The sequence below is a fragment of the Canis lupus genome, chromosome 2 (genome assembly GCF_003254725.2).
Source record: "Canis lupus dingo isolate Sandy chromosome 2, ASM325472v2, whole genome shotgun sequence".
Classification (NCBI taxonomy): domain Eukaryota; kingdom Metazoa; phylum Chordata; class Mammalia; order Carnivora; family Canidae; genus Canis; species Canis lupus.
In genome coordinates this window covers 70,243,433-70,256,812 of record NC_064244.1, presented here as the reverse complement: position 1 = coordinate 70,256,812, position 13,380 = coordinate 70,243,433, and the positions used below count along the sequence as shown (strand labels likewise).

The 13,380-nt window shown below is 53.1% G+C and overlaps 1 protein-coding gene across 1 annotated transcript in view; it reads left to right on the top strand.

The window, feature by feature from the left end:
* The first annotated feature begins 1,557 nt into the window (after window positions 1-1,557).
* Window positions 1,558-13,380, top strand: part of OPRD1 (opioid receptor delta 1) — a 32,528-nt gene continuing 20,705 nt past the window's right edge. Inside the window, exon 1 of the mRNA XM_025447938.3 lies at window positions 1,558-1,784. Coding sequence (XP_025303723.3) covers window positions 1,558-1,784 — 227 coding nt within the window. The remainder of the gene's footprint in view (window positions 1,785-13,380) is intronic.

Here is a 13,380-nt window from a genome sequence, read left to right as displayed (position 1 = left end):
TTATTTATTTATTTATTTATTTATTTATTTATTATGAGAGACACACAGAGAGGCAGAGACACAAGTGAAGGGAGAAGCAGGCTCCATGCAGGGAGCCAGATGGATCACACCCTCAGCTGAAGGTAGAAGCTCAACTGCTGAGCCACCCAGGCATCTGTCTTTCTTTCTCTCACTCTCTTACTCTCATAAATAAATAAGTAAGTAAGTAAGTAAGTAAGTAAATAAATAAATAAATATTCTTTAAAAAAAAGAAATAATTACCATAGGGGATAAAATAGTACCCAGCGTAGTCTTCTCATCTGTAAAATGGGCATACTAATAATAGAATCTACTCTGAAGGGTTGATGCATGAATAAAGTGCTTATCACAGTGCCTGGAACAGAATAATAGTTGGTGAAGAGAATATTCTAGGAAGGGCAGAAGCCCCAGAAAGGAGGATGGCTCTGGGTCTGGACTGGTCAGGAAGTGCTCCGCCCCCCGTGCTCCTGTAGCAGCCAGAGTGATCCTTAAGGTAGTCCTTGAGACCCTGCCTGCTACATCATCCCACTCTCTTCACGCTTGCTCCCTGCTTTCTCTTCTTCCTGGCCTCCTTTTAGTTCCTCCGACCACAGGGTCTTTGCACACGTGGTGTCCTTTAGTTGTTTTTTTCCCTAAGTTAGTTCCTCCCCAAACTCCCATGGTGACCTCTGGCTTTTGCCGGCCCTGCCACAGGAACGCCTTGCTTTCCTTTACTTTGTCTTCAGCAGTGTGATCTTAAGATTGATTCCCTCCTGGGCTGTAAACCCCAGGACGTCTGCCCCAGATACATCTGGTCTCGTGCACTAACGAATGGATCCCCAGTAGTACCGGCTCTTATTTTATTTGCCCCCTCCCAAATAGCTGTTGAGCGAATGAATGTGGCACCAGAAAATCATGGCTAATAATGCCATTTATGGAGCACGTACTGTGTGCCTGGCACTGAGCTGAGTTCTTTACGCGGGTCATCTTAATGTCCACGACACCCCTCTGAGCGAGGTGGTGCAATGATGCCCCTTTTACAGTCGAGGAAAATGAGGCTGAGAGAGCTTAAGTGACTCGCCCAAGGTCACTTTCTTCCGCGTTAGGATGGGGGCGAGACGCGGGATTCACATCCAGGTCCTTCTGACTCCAAAGGGTGCGGAGGGGAGCCCGCCGGGGTCCGGGGGCGCCCGAGCCCGGGGAGCGGCCCCGGGAGCAGTGGGGAGCCTCCCCGGCCGGGCTGGGCCCGGCTCCCAGCCGGTGGTGCAGCGCCCGCCCCCGGTCGCGGGCGCAGACTGGCGGCCGCCTCCGGGCCACGTGGTGCGCGCGGCGGGCGCGTCCGAGGAGCCGGCAGCGGCTCGGGCTCAGAGCGCTCGGGGCGCGAGGGCGGGAGGGCGGGAGGGCGGCCGGGCGCGGGGGGCGGGCGGAGGGCGCGGGGCCGGCGGGGCGGCCGGGGCGCTGCAGCCCGCGGCGTCGGGGCCGCCGCCTCGGGCCTCGCGCGCCTCGCACGGGGGTCTGCGCCCAGGGCGCACGGCGGGAGGGACGCGGCGCCCGGCCGCCATGGAGCCCGCCCCCTCCGCCCGCGCCGAGCTGCAGCCCCCGCTCCTCGCCAACGCCTCGGACGCGCTCCCCGGCGCCTTCCCCAGCGCCGGCGCCAATGCGTCGGGGCCGCCGGGCGCCCGGAGCGCCTCGTCCCTCGCCCTGGCCGTGGCCATCACCGCGCTCTACTCGGCCGTGTGCGCCGTGGGGCTGCTGGGCAACGTGCTCGTCATGTTCGGCATCGTCCGGTGAGTCGGCGGCGGCCGGGCCCTCGGGGTGAGGCGCGCCCCGCCGCCCCGGGCGCCCCGCGCCTCCGCCTCCCGCAGGGGAGCCCGCCCGGAGCGGACCGCGAGAAGGACGCTGCACCTGCGTGTGGAGCGAGTGTGTGTGAGTGTGTGTGTGGCACCGAATAACATTTGATCGTTTGTTCGCGTCCCCTGGCTTCTGCACTAGGCGATGTGGGATACTTTGGCGACAGTTAGGGTGTCTGCCACAGTTTGCCAGCGGGGGATTCTGTGTTTGTGACAGTACAGATGTATTGAAGGTTTGGACCCCCAAAACCCTCCTGGGAGTGGGCGCCGGGGGACACAGCCGTCTGGGCAGGTGTGGGGGCAGGGGAGTGCTTGGGTGTCTGCACGCTGCTGTGGGGGCGCTTGCCAAGTCCCATTTGATGGCCACCCCTTGGGGTTCCTGTGCTGTGCTTGTCCCGCACCATCAGTGGGCGATTCTCTCTGGATGAGACTGTGACTATGTGAGCGTGTTGTTTCTTGTCAAATCCCTGAAATCCAGGGGGAGCAGAGCACACTGGGGGCGTGGGGGGCGGTGGCTTTGGAGCCTTGGGCTTGGGCGCCTGCGTGTGTGTCCATTGATGGAGAGCCCGTGGTTCCTGGGTCCGCTGGGCAACGGCTGTGGGCCGCCGGTCAGTTCTCTGCTTCCCTCCTCAGTGGCCATCTGGTCTCCAGCCCTGGATGTGATTCAGCGAAGCCTCAGCGCCTCACAAGTGCCCCGTGTCACTCTCTCCTCTTCTCTCACAGGCTTTTCTTTCTGCTCCAGGCAGCACTGGTTGGTTGGGGCGGGAGTGGAGTTTGTGCCTCCAGCTCAGGAAGCGAAATTCTCTTCTCGGTATCTATGTAGACTGCTGGGACTTTCTCAGATCCCAAAACATCATCGGCTTGCCTGGAAGCAGCCTCCTGACCCAGTTCTGCTAGCTCAGACGTGGGCAAAAGGGATCGAAAGGAAACTCCTATCCTTCTAACAACAAAGATGCCCTTGTATTTACTGATAGTTGGAGATGGGTCATCCGTGCTGGTTGACCAAGGGCACAGCCCTAAACCTCTCTGGGCTGTAGTGCCACCCAGCAGGAGAGATGTGGACTCAGAGGCTGGAGATAGGAACTGTGGTCTCAGCCCAGTCACCAATGCCCATCTCAGTGGGCACCCAAGTCGTCCTGTCCCACCTTCTGCCCCATGTGTCTCAGTTTCCTTGTCTGAAGGATAGAGACCCCATCTCCTCAGTTGGCAGTCTGAATTCCAGAGTCTAGGCTCTCTGCAGGACAGAGTGTTGGGCGTTGGATTGGATGGGTGTGTGGGTGTTGAGGGAGCTTTGGCATCTTTGCTCCCCCAGGAAGAGTGGAGGGCACAAGAATTTCCTGTGCTCTCAGTGACTCATTACCAGCTACAGTGGGAGAATTTCTCCAGGCACAGGCAGGATTGATCTTTGCTGTGCGTTTTGCCAGTGATTCTTCCCACTTCGTTGTTGGAGGTGGTACAGGCTTTAGAGTGGGGCCGACCTGAGTATGAATCCCAGCTCTGCCATGAACTGGCTCTGTGGCTTGGGTATGTCACGTGGCCTCTTTGAGCCTCACTTTCTTCATCTATAAAATGGGGTAATAATAGAACCTTCTTCAACACAGTTTTTGTAAAGTATCAGTGAACAAACATATAGAATGTAGCTGGCCTAGTGCCTGGACCCAGGAAATGGAAGCTGTCTGTGTCATGAAGAGGAGAAAATTTCCAGATCCCTTAGCATCTAGTGCCTTTTAAAGAAGGGAGGGTGAAAGAGGCACTTGTCCTGAGGTGAGCCTGAGGGTAGATTAGATTCTGAGTTCCAGGTTCCATGCACATACCCTCTCGGGGGAGCTCTAGGTGCTGAAGTAATCCCATTCCCAGTCTCTTCTTCAGAGACTCTGGCTGTTGGGCTGATGAGCACAGCCCCCCACTCCCAGTGAGCTAGGAGAAGGCCCCTCACTTCTGAGGGTCTGCTCAGGGAATGCTCTAGGCTTAGTTTGCTAAGGCTTCTCCCCACCAACCTTCCCCAGATCCCATTGTCAGATGCATCTTGCAAGCAGCATAGCTGTCCCCCATAGGTCCCCATGTTGCTAAGACATTTCTTGGGCCAATCATCTATGTGATAACTGTCTCTCTGGGTCTGAGTGATTTAATTCTCACCTACAAGCCTGTGGGATAGGCATTAGAATCCTCAATATGATCCCCTCCATCTTGCAGATGTGCAGTCTGTGGTTTAGAGAGAGGTGGGGTGATTTGTTCTCTGAAGGTCCCACAGCCAGCTGCAGACGTGGAGCTAAGACCCTGGTCTTGTGACTCCAAGTCTCGAACTTTTTCCAGAGCTGCCGGGGGAAGGGGATAGTCAAAGAATTGCATGGAAGGAAAAAGGGGCAAAATTCTGTCCCTCTTTGTGTCCCAGATCATCAGAGAACAATGGAGACAAAAGGATTGTGAACCTACACATTTTCTGGCCCAGGTATTTTAGGCTGCTGTCCAGGGGGGCGGGAGGGGTAATGATGGGGCTGGTGCTTAATTCTTCCCCACTGACAGGGAGGCTGAGGAGAGGGCCGCTGCCTGGTGCTCTACTTCTGCTGCCAGAGCCCCAAGAGCAGTGGACAGAGGGGAGCCCAGGATGGAGAGAAGCCCCCGATCTGTCTGGTTTCCTGGTACCTCATGCAGGCCTTGGCACAACCAATAAATGAGTCAGTTGATTGGGTGAATGAATGAATGGTTGAAGGAACAAATTCTGCTTGTCAGTCCTGAGCTCGGGCACTTGGAGGTGGGTGCAGGTTTCCAAAGGAAGATCCTGAGAAATCCTTGGGGTGGGAAGGGAGTTGGGAAGCAAGGGCAGAGGTGGGGCTCTGAAGCCAGCCGTGTCTAAGTTCAAACCCTGAGTTCAAAGCCACTTCCTTGCTGTGTATTTGGGTTAGCAGCTTTACCTCCCTGAAGCTCATTTCTTCCCCTGTAAGGAGGGAATAGCAGCGATGTGTCAGGGGCTGCTGTGAGTGTTGTAGCTGAGCCATCTACCCGCTTTGAGAAAAGGGATTGTCTCTATGTGAAGGAATGAAAAGAATTAACTCATTCAGGAAAATTCTATGGATACACTGTGCTAGATGCTGAGATACAATGGTGAGGAAAAAAACCACACCGTCTCTGCCCTCATGGTGGGAGGAATGACGATCATCAGCTAGTCATCTAACAATCGAATTTGTAGCAGTGCTGAGGGCGATGGGAGAGCAGGTGGGGACTTTGGGAGCCCATGGTGGGTGTGTGGGGGTCTCACCTGGTCAGAAAGTTCAGAGAAGACCTCTGAGGAGCTGAAGGATGAGGAGTGGGTAACGAGGTAAGAAGCTGAGGGAAGAACCTCTGACCAGAAGCCTGACAGGGATGAGGAGCTAAGAACAAAGAACCTCAGAATCATGAAGCAGCCTCCATTCCCGCCTCCCCCACACTCTGGCCCTCTCCCTACTTCAGGGACCCGCTTGAGAAGCCCACTCTTCCTTCTGGATGCACGAGAGGGGCCTCAGGGAATTGTGCTCTTAGCAAACAAAAAATTGTGTTCTGTGGTTCCTGATGCTTCTGTGAAGTATGAGCAGGATTTGGGGGGGACATTGGGTCCCCAGGCAGAGCATCATCTAGTCCCTCAGTGTGAGTTCAGCCACCGTGGTAACCCTGTGGGTGCTCAGAGCAGATGCCCGACAACCCCTCTTGCTGGCGGTCAGGTCAGTGCCCTGAGCGGGGCTGGCATCTCAGAGTTCCCACTGGTGGCCCGCTGGGTAGGACAGGGTGTGAAGGGCTTAGCACACCCCCATCTCTGACAGGTGACCCCCTATATCTTCCCTCTGCATGGCCCAGGACTTCCTAGTTTGCCTGCCCCAGAATCCAGGCAGGAGAGTGGAGTCGATGCTTTTCCACGTGGCCACCTGTCTGTTCCCTAGCCTGCCCCGTCTCCCTGCCTGCCGTCTCCCACTCGTGCCCTGCTGTGTCTCTTACCACCCCTCTCTCCACCCCCCTCCACCCCCCTCCACCCCTGCATATAACCAGCCTCAGCCTGCCTCGTCATGACTGTTTCCTGCGGTGCTTCTCTGCCCCTTGGTCTCTCCCTTGGTCCCTAAATCTTCTGACTTTTCCTCCTATCTGGTGCAGGCTCTGCCGTTTACTAAGCTCTTTAATGAGTTGGATTGTGACCCTGCACCCGAGTTTCTTCATTTATAGAGTGTGGATCATAGTACCTGACTCATGAAAACCTTTGCCCTAAAGATGACAAAACAACATTGGTCAAGCAGGATGTTTTCCCTCCCATCCCGAGCGCCTGCAGTGCAGAGCAGAGCTGGGAAGGGAGCTTGGCCCCGGGCCGCATGGATGGGGACAGGGTCATGACAGATGAATGAGGAGTTCTGGCTGCCGGTCTTTCTACTGCCAAGGTGCCAGAGGCTGCTGGGACTTTGCAGGATTGGGAGCTCTGAGTCCCCACCTTGGTTTTTGGAGGCCCAGAATGAGCCCCTTGCCTTCTTGTCTCCCTCCCGTCTCTAACCTGGGTTGGGGTCTGTGGACCCAGGGTGAGATCCAGTGAGGTGACACAGTGCAGTGAGTGGTAGAGGTCATGGCTGGGGATCAGGAAGTGCCAGGTCTTAATCTCAGCTGGACCATGTCCTGGTGGTGTGGCTTTGGGCAAACAGCTCCCTGAACCTCATTTCTACATCTGCAAAATTGGTGTGATCAGGGGAGCTTTGGGGGAGGATCCAACGAGCTCATGGATATAAAGGCTGCAGCACAGCACCTGGCACACAGTAGGCCCTCAGCGTGTGCTGGGTGCTGTGATTAACTAGCACACCCCGGCTGCTGCTCCAGGTGGGCCGAGCGCGGCTGGGGGACCTGTTTACACTTTCCATCTTTGGCCCTTCCCTGCTTCCTGAATAATCCACACATCTACTTATTCAACAAGCATTTGCTGATGCCGACCCCTGCCAGGCCTGCCCAGCCTCAACCCCCATGGCTCAGACTCTCAGCTGAAGCTCCAGCAAGGCCTCTGGCCTCCAGAGCTGTGGGAGGCCAGCACAAGCACCTGACCCAGCCAGAGGAGGTACCGCCTGTGCTGAGTCGTGAAGGGGCAGGAGCAGTTGGCTACTTGGAGAGGGGCGGAACATTCCCAGCAGAGGGAACAGCATGAACAAAGAGAGGTTCCCAGGATCACTGAGAGCTGCAGAGGGCGGGGAATTTTACCGTGGTGGAGCTGAGTAAGTGCCAGGGGCTGGGTGGCTTTGAAGGTGGAAAGGCTGCAGGGACAAAAGCCCGATCTGCCTCGCAAGTAGGTGTCCTCCTCAGCCTGGCAGGGTTGTCAGGAGCATCCGCTGTGCACTGAGCTTTGGCTGGACCGCGCTGGTGGGGAGGAGGAATGGTGGAGAGATGGAGGAGAGACCTGGAGACAGGCCGGCATGGTTATGTCAGGGGCCAAAGGCTACACTGAGGCAGGAGTTGCGGGTCTAGGCAGTGGAAGCTGAGGCTGGACTGGCTCTCGGGTCCCACGGTAAGGTGGGAAATGAGGGAGCTGGGAGCCACAGGCCTTGGGGAAGAGGACTTTAGAGCAATGTGGGTGGAATGGTGTTCAAGAGGATGAATTGGGTATGGGTGGGCATGGGGTGGGAAGGAGGAGGAGGGCCGCAGTGCAGGGAAAACAGGCTGGCTCAAGGGCGATGGAAGAGAGCTGTGCCACTTTGGATGGGTCACCAAAACCCTGGTGTCAGTTGTCCCCTTTCTAAAATGGAGTGCTGGGGCACCTTGGAGGCTCAGTGGTTAAGCGTCCGACTCTTGATTTTGGCTCAGGTCATGATCTCAGGGTCATGAGATTGAGCCCCGCGTTGGGCTCCACTCTGGGCATGAAGCCTGCTTCGGATTCTCTGTCTCCCTCTCCCTTTACAAAAATGCTTAGGATTCTCTGTCTCCCTCATCCTCCCTCTCTAAAAACAAACAAACCAAAAATGTCCTCTTAAAAAAAATAAGTGTGTCAGACCTTCAAGAAGGCAGGAGGCTGAGCCATTTGACCCCCGGTGAGGCTCAGCAGGGAGAGCAAGCTTTAGCCCTGATTGGTGTCTCCGTGGCACCTCCTGGCCTTGGCCCCTGGCCTGCCACTTCCCAGTTCTCCGGGCCGTTCCCTGGGGAGTGTGTGTGACTCACAGACCCACTGGGGTGAGCCCCGAGTCACCAAGGGCACCAAGAAGCCTCTCCTGAGCCTCCGCCACATGCCAGAGGCTTTTCCGGCTGCATGACAGCCCTGCAATGGGGGCTGTAGATTCTTATTTATAGATGAGGATGGGAAGGCTCAGAGGAGCGGCCGCCTCTCACAGTCCAAAAGGTGCAAACTCAGGTCTTTCTGACTCCAGACCCACTCCATGTCCGCTCTGGCACTGTTGTCCACAGGATAGCTGGGGCGAGAGCTAGTGACACATAGTTAGAGGAAGGGAGGAGCGGGCTCTGCTGTCTGCAAACCTCCAAGGCCTCTGCGTGGGCTGACATGCAATCGGGACCCAGCTGTGCTGTTACTAAGAGAGCGAGCCTCGGCAATACACAGCCTCAGTTTTCTCATCTGTGAAATGGGAGTAGCGTTAGAGCTTCACAGGGTGGTTTTGAGAAGTTCATGGGGCCTGATGTGAAGGACTTCAGCACCCAAGCAGGCATTTGGCAAGTTTACAGTAAACATTTTCTATCATGTCTCTCTCTCTTTCTTTCTTTCTTTCTTTCTTTCTTTCTTTCTTTCTTTCTTTCTTTCTTTCATTCTTTTTTTTCTTAATTTTTATTTATTTATGATAGTCACAGAGAGAGAGAGAGAGAGAGAGAGAGAGAGGCAGAGACACAGGCAGAGGGAGAAGCAGGCTCCACGCAGGGAGTCTGACGTGGGACTCGATCCCGGGTCTCCAGGATCGCGCCCTGGGCCAAAGGCAGGCGCCAAACCGCTGCGCCACCCAGGGATCCCATCTTTCTTTCCTTTTTAAGATTTTATTTGTTTATTAATGAGAGAAACAGAGAGAGAGGCAATGATATAGGCAGAGGGAGAAGCAGGTTCCATGCAGGGAGCCCGATGTGGGACTCAATCCTGGGGACTCCAGGATCACGCCCTGAGCCAAAGGCAGACGCTCAACCGCTGAGCCACCCAGGGATCCCTATCGTGTCTGTTTCAAAGGCTTGCTTTTCATTCATTCAACTGGCATTTATTTTTTTTAAGATATTTTATTTATTTAAGAGAGAGGGCACCAGCTGGGGGCGAGGTGGGGGGAGAGCAGAGGGAGAGGGAGAAGCAGACTCCCTGTTGATCAGGGAACCTGACAGGACATGGGCTTGATCCCAGGAACCTGAGATCATGACCTGAGCCGAAGGCAGACGCTTAATCAACTGAGCCACCCAGGTGCCCCATTGATCAGTATTTATTGAGCCCCAGAGGAACTGGAATTATTGGGTAGATTGTATAGGGAAGTTTTATTAGCTCAATATTAGAAATTTTCTTTTGCTGTAAAGGTAACACAGTTATTTCAGAAAATATGGAGAAGTAGAGACATATATATTACCCATAATCTCACTACAAAGAAAAAAGCTTCATCATTTTGGTGTATTTCCTTTCCATCTCTCTCTCTCTCTCTCTGCCTGTGTGTGTGTGTGTGTGTGTGTGTGTGTGTGTGTGTGTACTTTAATGATAGCAGGATCACAGTATTGGAACAGTGATCATGTTATATATTATACCTTGTAAGTAGACTTTTCACTTGATATTATATCATGAGTGTGTTGTCATGTTATCAAACGTTCTTTGAAAACATGATTGTTTGATGGCTGCATTGTATGAATGTGTTCTATTTGTTGGGGGGGCTTATGTTATTTCCAGTATTATGGCAATCTAAACAGTGCATCTGTGAACATTCTTGAACCCTTATATTTGTCACACCTATTTTTACTTCTACAAGAAATTTTCCAACAGTTAAAGCTCTCCAGGGGCGCCTGGGTGGTACAGTTGGTTGGGCATCTATCTCTCTTGGTTTCAGTTCAGGTTGTGATCTCAGGGTTGTAAGATCAGGCCCCACATCGGGCTCCATGCTCAGCATGGAGTCTGCTTAAGTTTTCCTCTCTCTCTCCCTCTGTACTCCTCCCACTGTACTCTCACACATGCACGTTCTCCCTCTAACATAAACACATAAATCTTTAAAAAAAAGAAACTCTCCAAGAAGGTATGAGCTGCTGTGTAATGTAGGGAGCTTCCCATCTCTGAAGGTATGCAAGAGGACACTGGAAAACCACTGGGTGGAGGCACGGCATTGGAGATTTGGGTGCAGAAAAAGAGAAACATAACTGTAGGCTCCTCTCCCCAACACTGAGATTCAGAGATGCTGTGATCTCAGATCCCCCTTCTACCCTTCCTGGCAGATGATGCCTGTCTGGAGGCTGCGCAAAGGGCAAGGCATGATTTCATTAACCTCAGAGTCCTGGGACCTCTAAATCCAATTGGCTACCCAGAACATCATAACATGCACAGGAAGAGGGATAATCGTGGGCTTGAGCAGAAAGCCTGGCTTAAATTAGCAATTTACCATCATTGGCTGCAGCGGTCCTATTACCAGCTGGGGGATATGGGGTGGGATGGGGTGTCTGGATTGGATTCTATTGATTTATAGCTCCCTGTGCAGCTGCAGAAATCAACAGCTTTGTCTCTGGCCAGGGTGGGTGTGTACGGAAAAGAATCTCGTCTTCTGTAGCTTTCTGAGTCTTGATGAATCGAAAGAACTCAAACTTCAAAGTCCTGTGAGGTCAAAGAGCCCCTTTCAACGCACACAGCATAGGGAGAGGCGGAAATGGCCTCCGTCTTCCCCCCGCTGCCGAGGTGACCTTTTCACCGAGGTGGAGAGCTTTGAATCATGGACGATGATTCTCTTTACTGAACACTTATTTTGTGCCAGGCAGTCGGCCTAGAGAGATATGGATACTACCCCTTTAATTCTCACAGACCCACATGAGGTGAGTTTTTGCTTCCATTTATAAGTGAAGAAGCTTGAGGCACAGAGTTCTGTTACACGAGCAAAGTCCTGGAGTCAGACTGAAATCAGGTCACTCTGATCTCAGGGCCCACACTCTTAACCACTGGCCTGTCCTCTGCCACTCATATGCCAGGTTCAGTCCCTCTAATTTAAAAATGGAACTGAAGCTTGGAGAGGTTGTGTCTCTTGAGTTAGTGGCCATGGCAGCACTGGAACTTGCCTTTCCTAACCCCTTGTTGCCTCTTGCATCTCTTTCTACTCTTGGGATTACCTGGGCTAAGGGAGAGCCAAAGGGTAGCTAAAAATAGTCATACCCAGGAGCATGCAGAGTGGGTACCTGTACAGGGCAGCCTGGCCTGGGAGCCACTGACATCCCAAAGGCCCAAAGAAGTCCAAGCGTCCTGGGGCACAGCCAGCAGCTGGCAAGGCAGCCACATCCTTCAGATGCAGAGAGATCGGGGTTCAAACACAGATCTGCTTCTTGCTGGCCTTCATCCTTGGGCTCACCTCACCAAGCCTGTTTTCTCATTTGTAAGATGGGGATGATAGAAAATCACCTGCATTGCAGGGTTGTGGCAAACACATTCAGCAGCTCCTCCTAATACCAGGCATGGTTCTGGGGGCTATGCACGTAACAGTGATCAAGACACAGTCCCTGGGTGCCTGGGTGGCTCTGTCAGTTAAGCATCTGCCTTTGGCTCAGGTCATGATCCTGGGGTTCTGGGATTGATCTCTTACTGGGCTCCCTGCTCAGTCGGGAGTCTGCTTCCCTCTCTACCCTTCCTCCCTGCTTACGACCTCTCTGTCTTTCAAACAAATAAAATCTTAAAAAAAAAAAGAAAAAAAAGGCATAGTCCCTGCCCTCATGAAGCTAACATTCCAGTGGGGGAAAAGATAGACAATAAATAAGTAGATGTAAGGCCAAGGCTATAGGCCAAGAGGTCAACTAAAAGAGGCCTGGAGAGAGAGAGAATGGTGGGGTTACAGTTGTACATGGTGAGGTTGGGGAGAGGGAACAGTGAAGGTGAATGGAGATGATGTATGGTCCCAGCTCAGGGCCTTGCCTGGAACAGGAAGTTGTTGGTGATAATGATGCCTTCTGGCTGGTTTCCCGGCACTGGGGAACCAGGGACAGGATTAAGCCAAGGGAGGAAAACTGCTTCTCCCGGCCAGCCCAGATGCCTCTGCAGGACGGATAGAGATAATCTGTTTCCCTTGGTTACGAAAACTCATCCTCCTGAAGTGCTGGGAAATGCCCCCCTTCTAGTGATTTTCCGTTCCTCCCTGGGAGAGTTGGGGCAGGGAAGTGGAGCCCAGCCTGTGGCCAGAGGGCTGCCCGCCAGGAGGGGCAGGTAGCCCCTGAGACACTCCCTTCACCTGCGCAAGCCTTGTCATCCCAGCAAAGCGTGACATATTGACTCCACAGGACTTGATGCTGAAAATAGTGCTGCTGACCTTTCTTGAGTGCTGACAAGGTGGCCAGCTCTGTGCTGAGCACCTCTCGAGTATTATCTCACTCAATTCCCCTGACTCTCTGAGGCTGGGACCATATTTCTCTCCATTTGACAGATGAGGACAACTGAGGCTCAGAAAAGCGAAATCACTTGCCCAGGGCCACAGTTGGTAAGTAGCAGTCAGCCAGTGAACTGAGGCCCCCCTGACTCCCAGAGCCTGTGTGTGCAAAGAGACTGTGACAGCCTTTGATTCCAACGTGAAAAATGACCTTTTTTTTTTTTTTAATAGCACCCGGGATTAGGAGATGCCGTGGAACAGGGTGGATTGAGTTATAAAGTTATTAAAATAATAAATTGTTAATAAATAAAACAAAAGTGAAACTCTTGTGTGTCTGGCAGACAGATATATGATAAGTAAGGCACAGCATGCCCAAAGGCCTAGAGGTGAGAAACCTGGGTTTTTTGGAACATCTGACTTTGCATCCTGGTTCTGTTCACACCGTACTCCTAGACAAGTGCCTCTGCCCTGTGGGTCGGGTTCCTTCTGTGAACAAAATGGGAATACATAGCTCTCCACTTCCCACGGTGGGTGTGAGTCGAAGGAGAGGATGGATGTGACGTGCCCTGCACAGGGCCTGCCTTGCCCCTTGTCCTCAAAGAGTGTCCCTTGGGGGCTGAAGACAGGTTGTTTCATCCCTGTATCACCCACACTGTGGTCGCTAAGAATGACAAATTTGCACGTAGTATTTTTACATGGAATTGTGGGACATTTACGTGGTGATGGTAAGGAATCAGAATAATCAAGAACTCATCAAATCCGACTTGGCAAAAATGAGCCCGTGCTTTGGTAATATCACAAGGCTTCAAACAGGGGACCTTGCTTGTAAAAATCTCAGGCTCTACAGCACTTCCATGGGGGCTGGTGTTATTTCTGGTGAGGAGAGTGTGTGGCTCCCTGGGATCCACCTCGGCCTAGAGCATGGGCCCTCAGGTCTGTATCAGATAGGGTCCTAGCAGAAAAACAAAAACAAAAAAACAGAAGGAGTTGGCTTATGCAGTTGTGGGGTCTGGCCAGGCTTGCTGCAGCCGGAA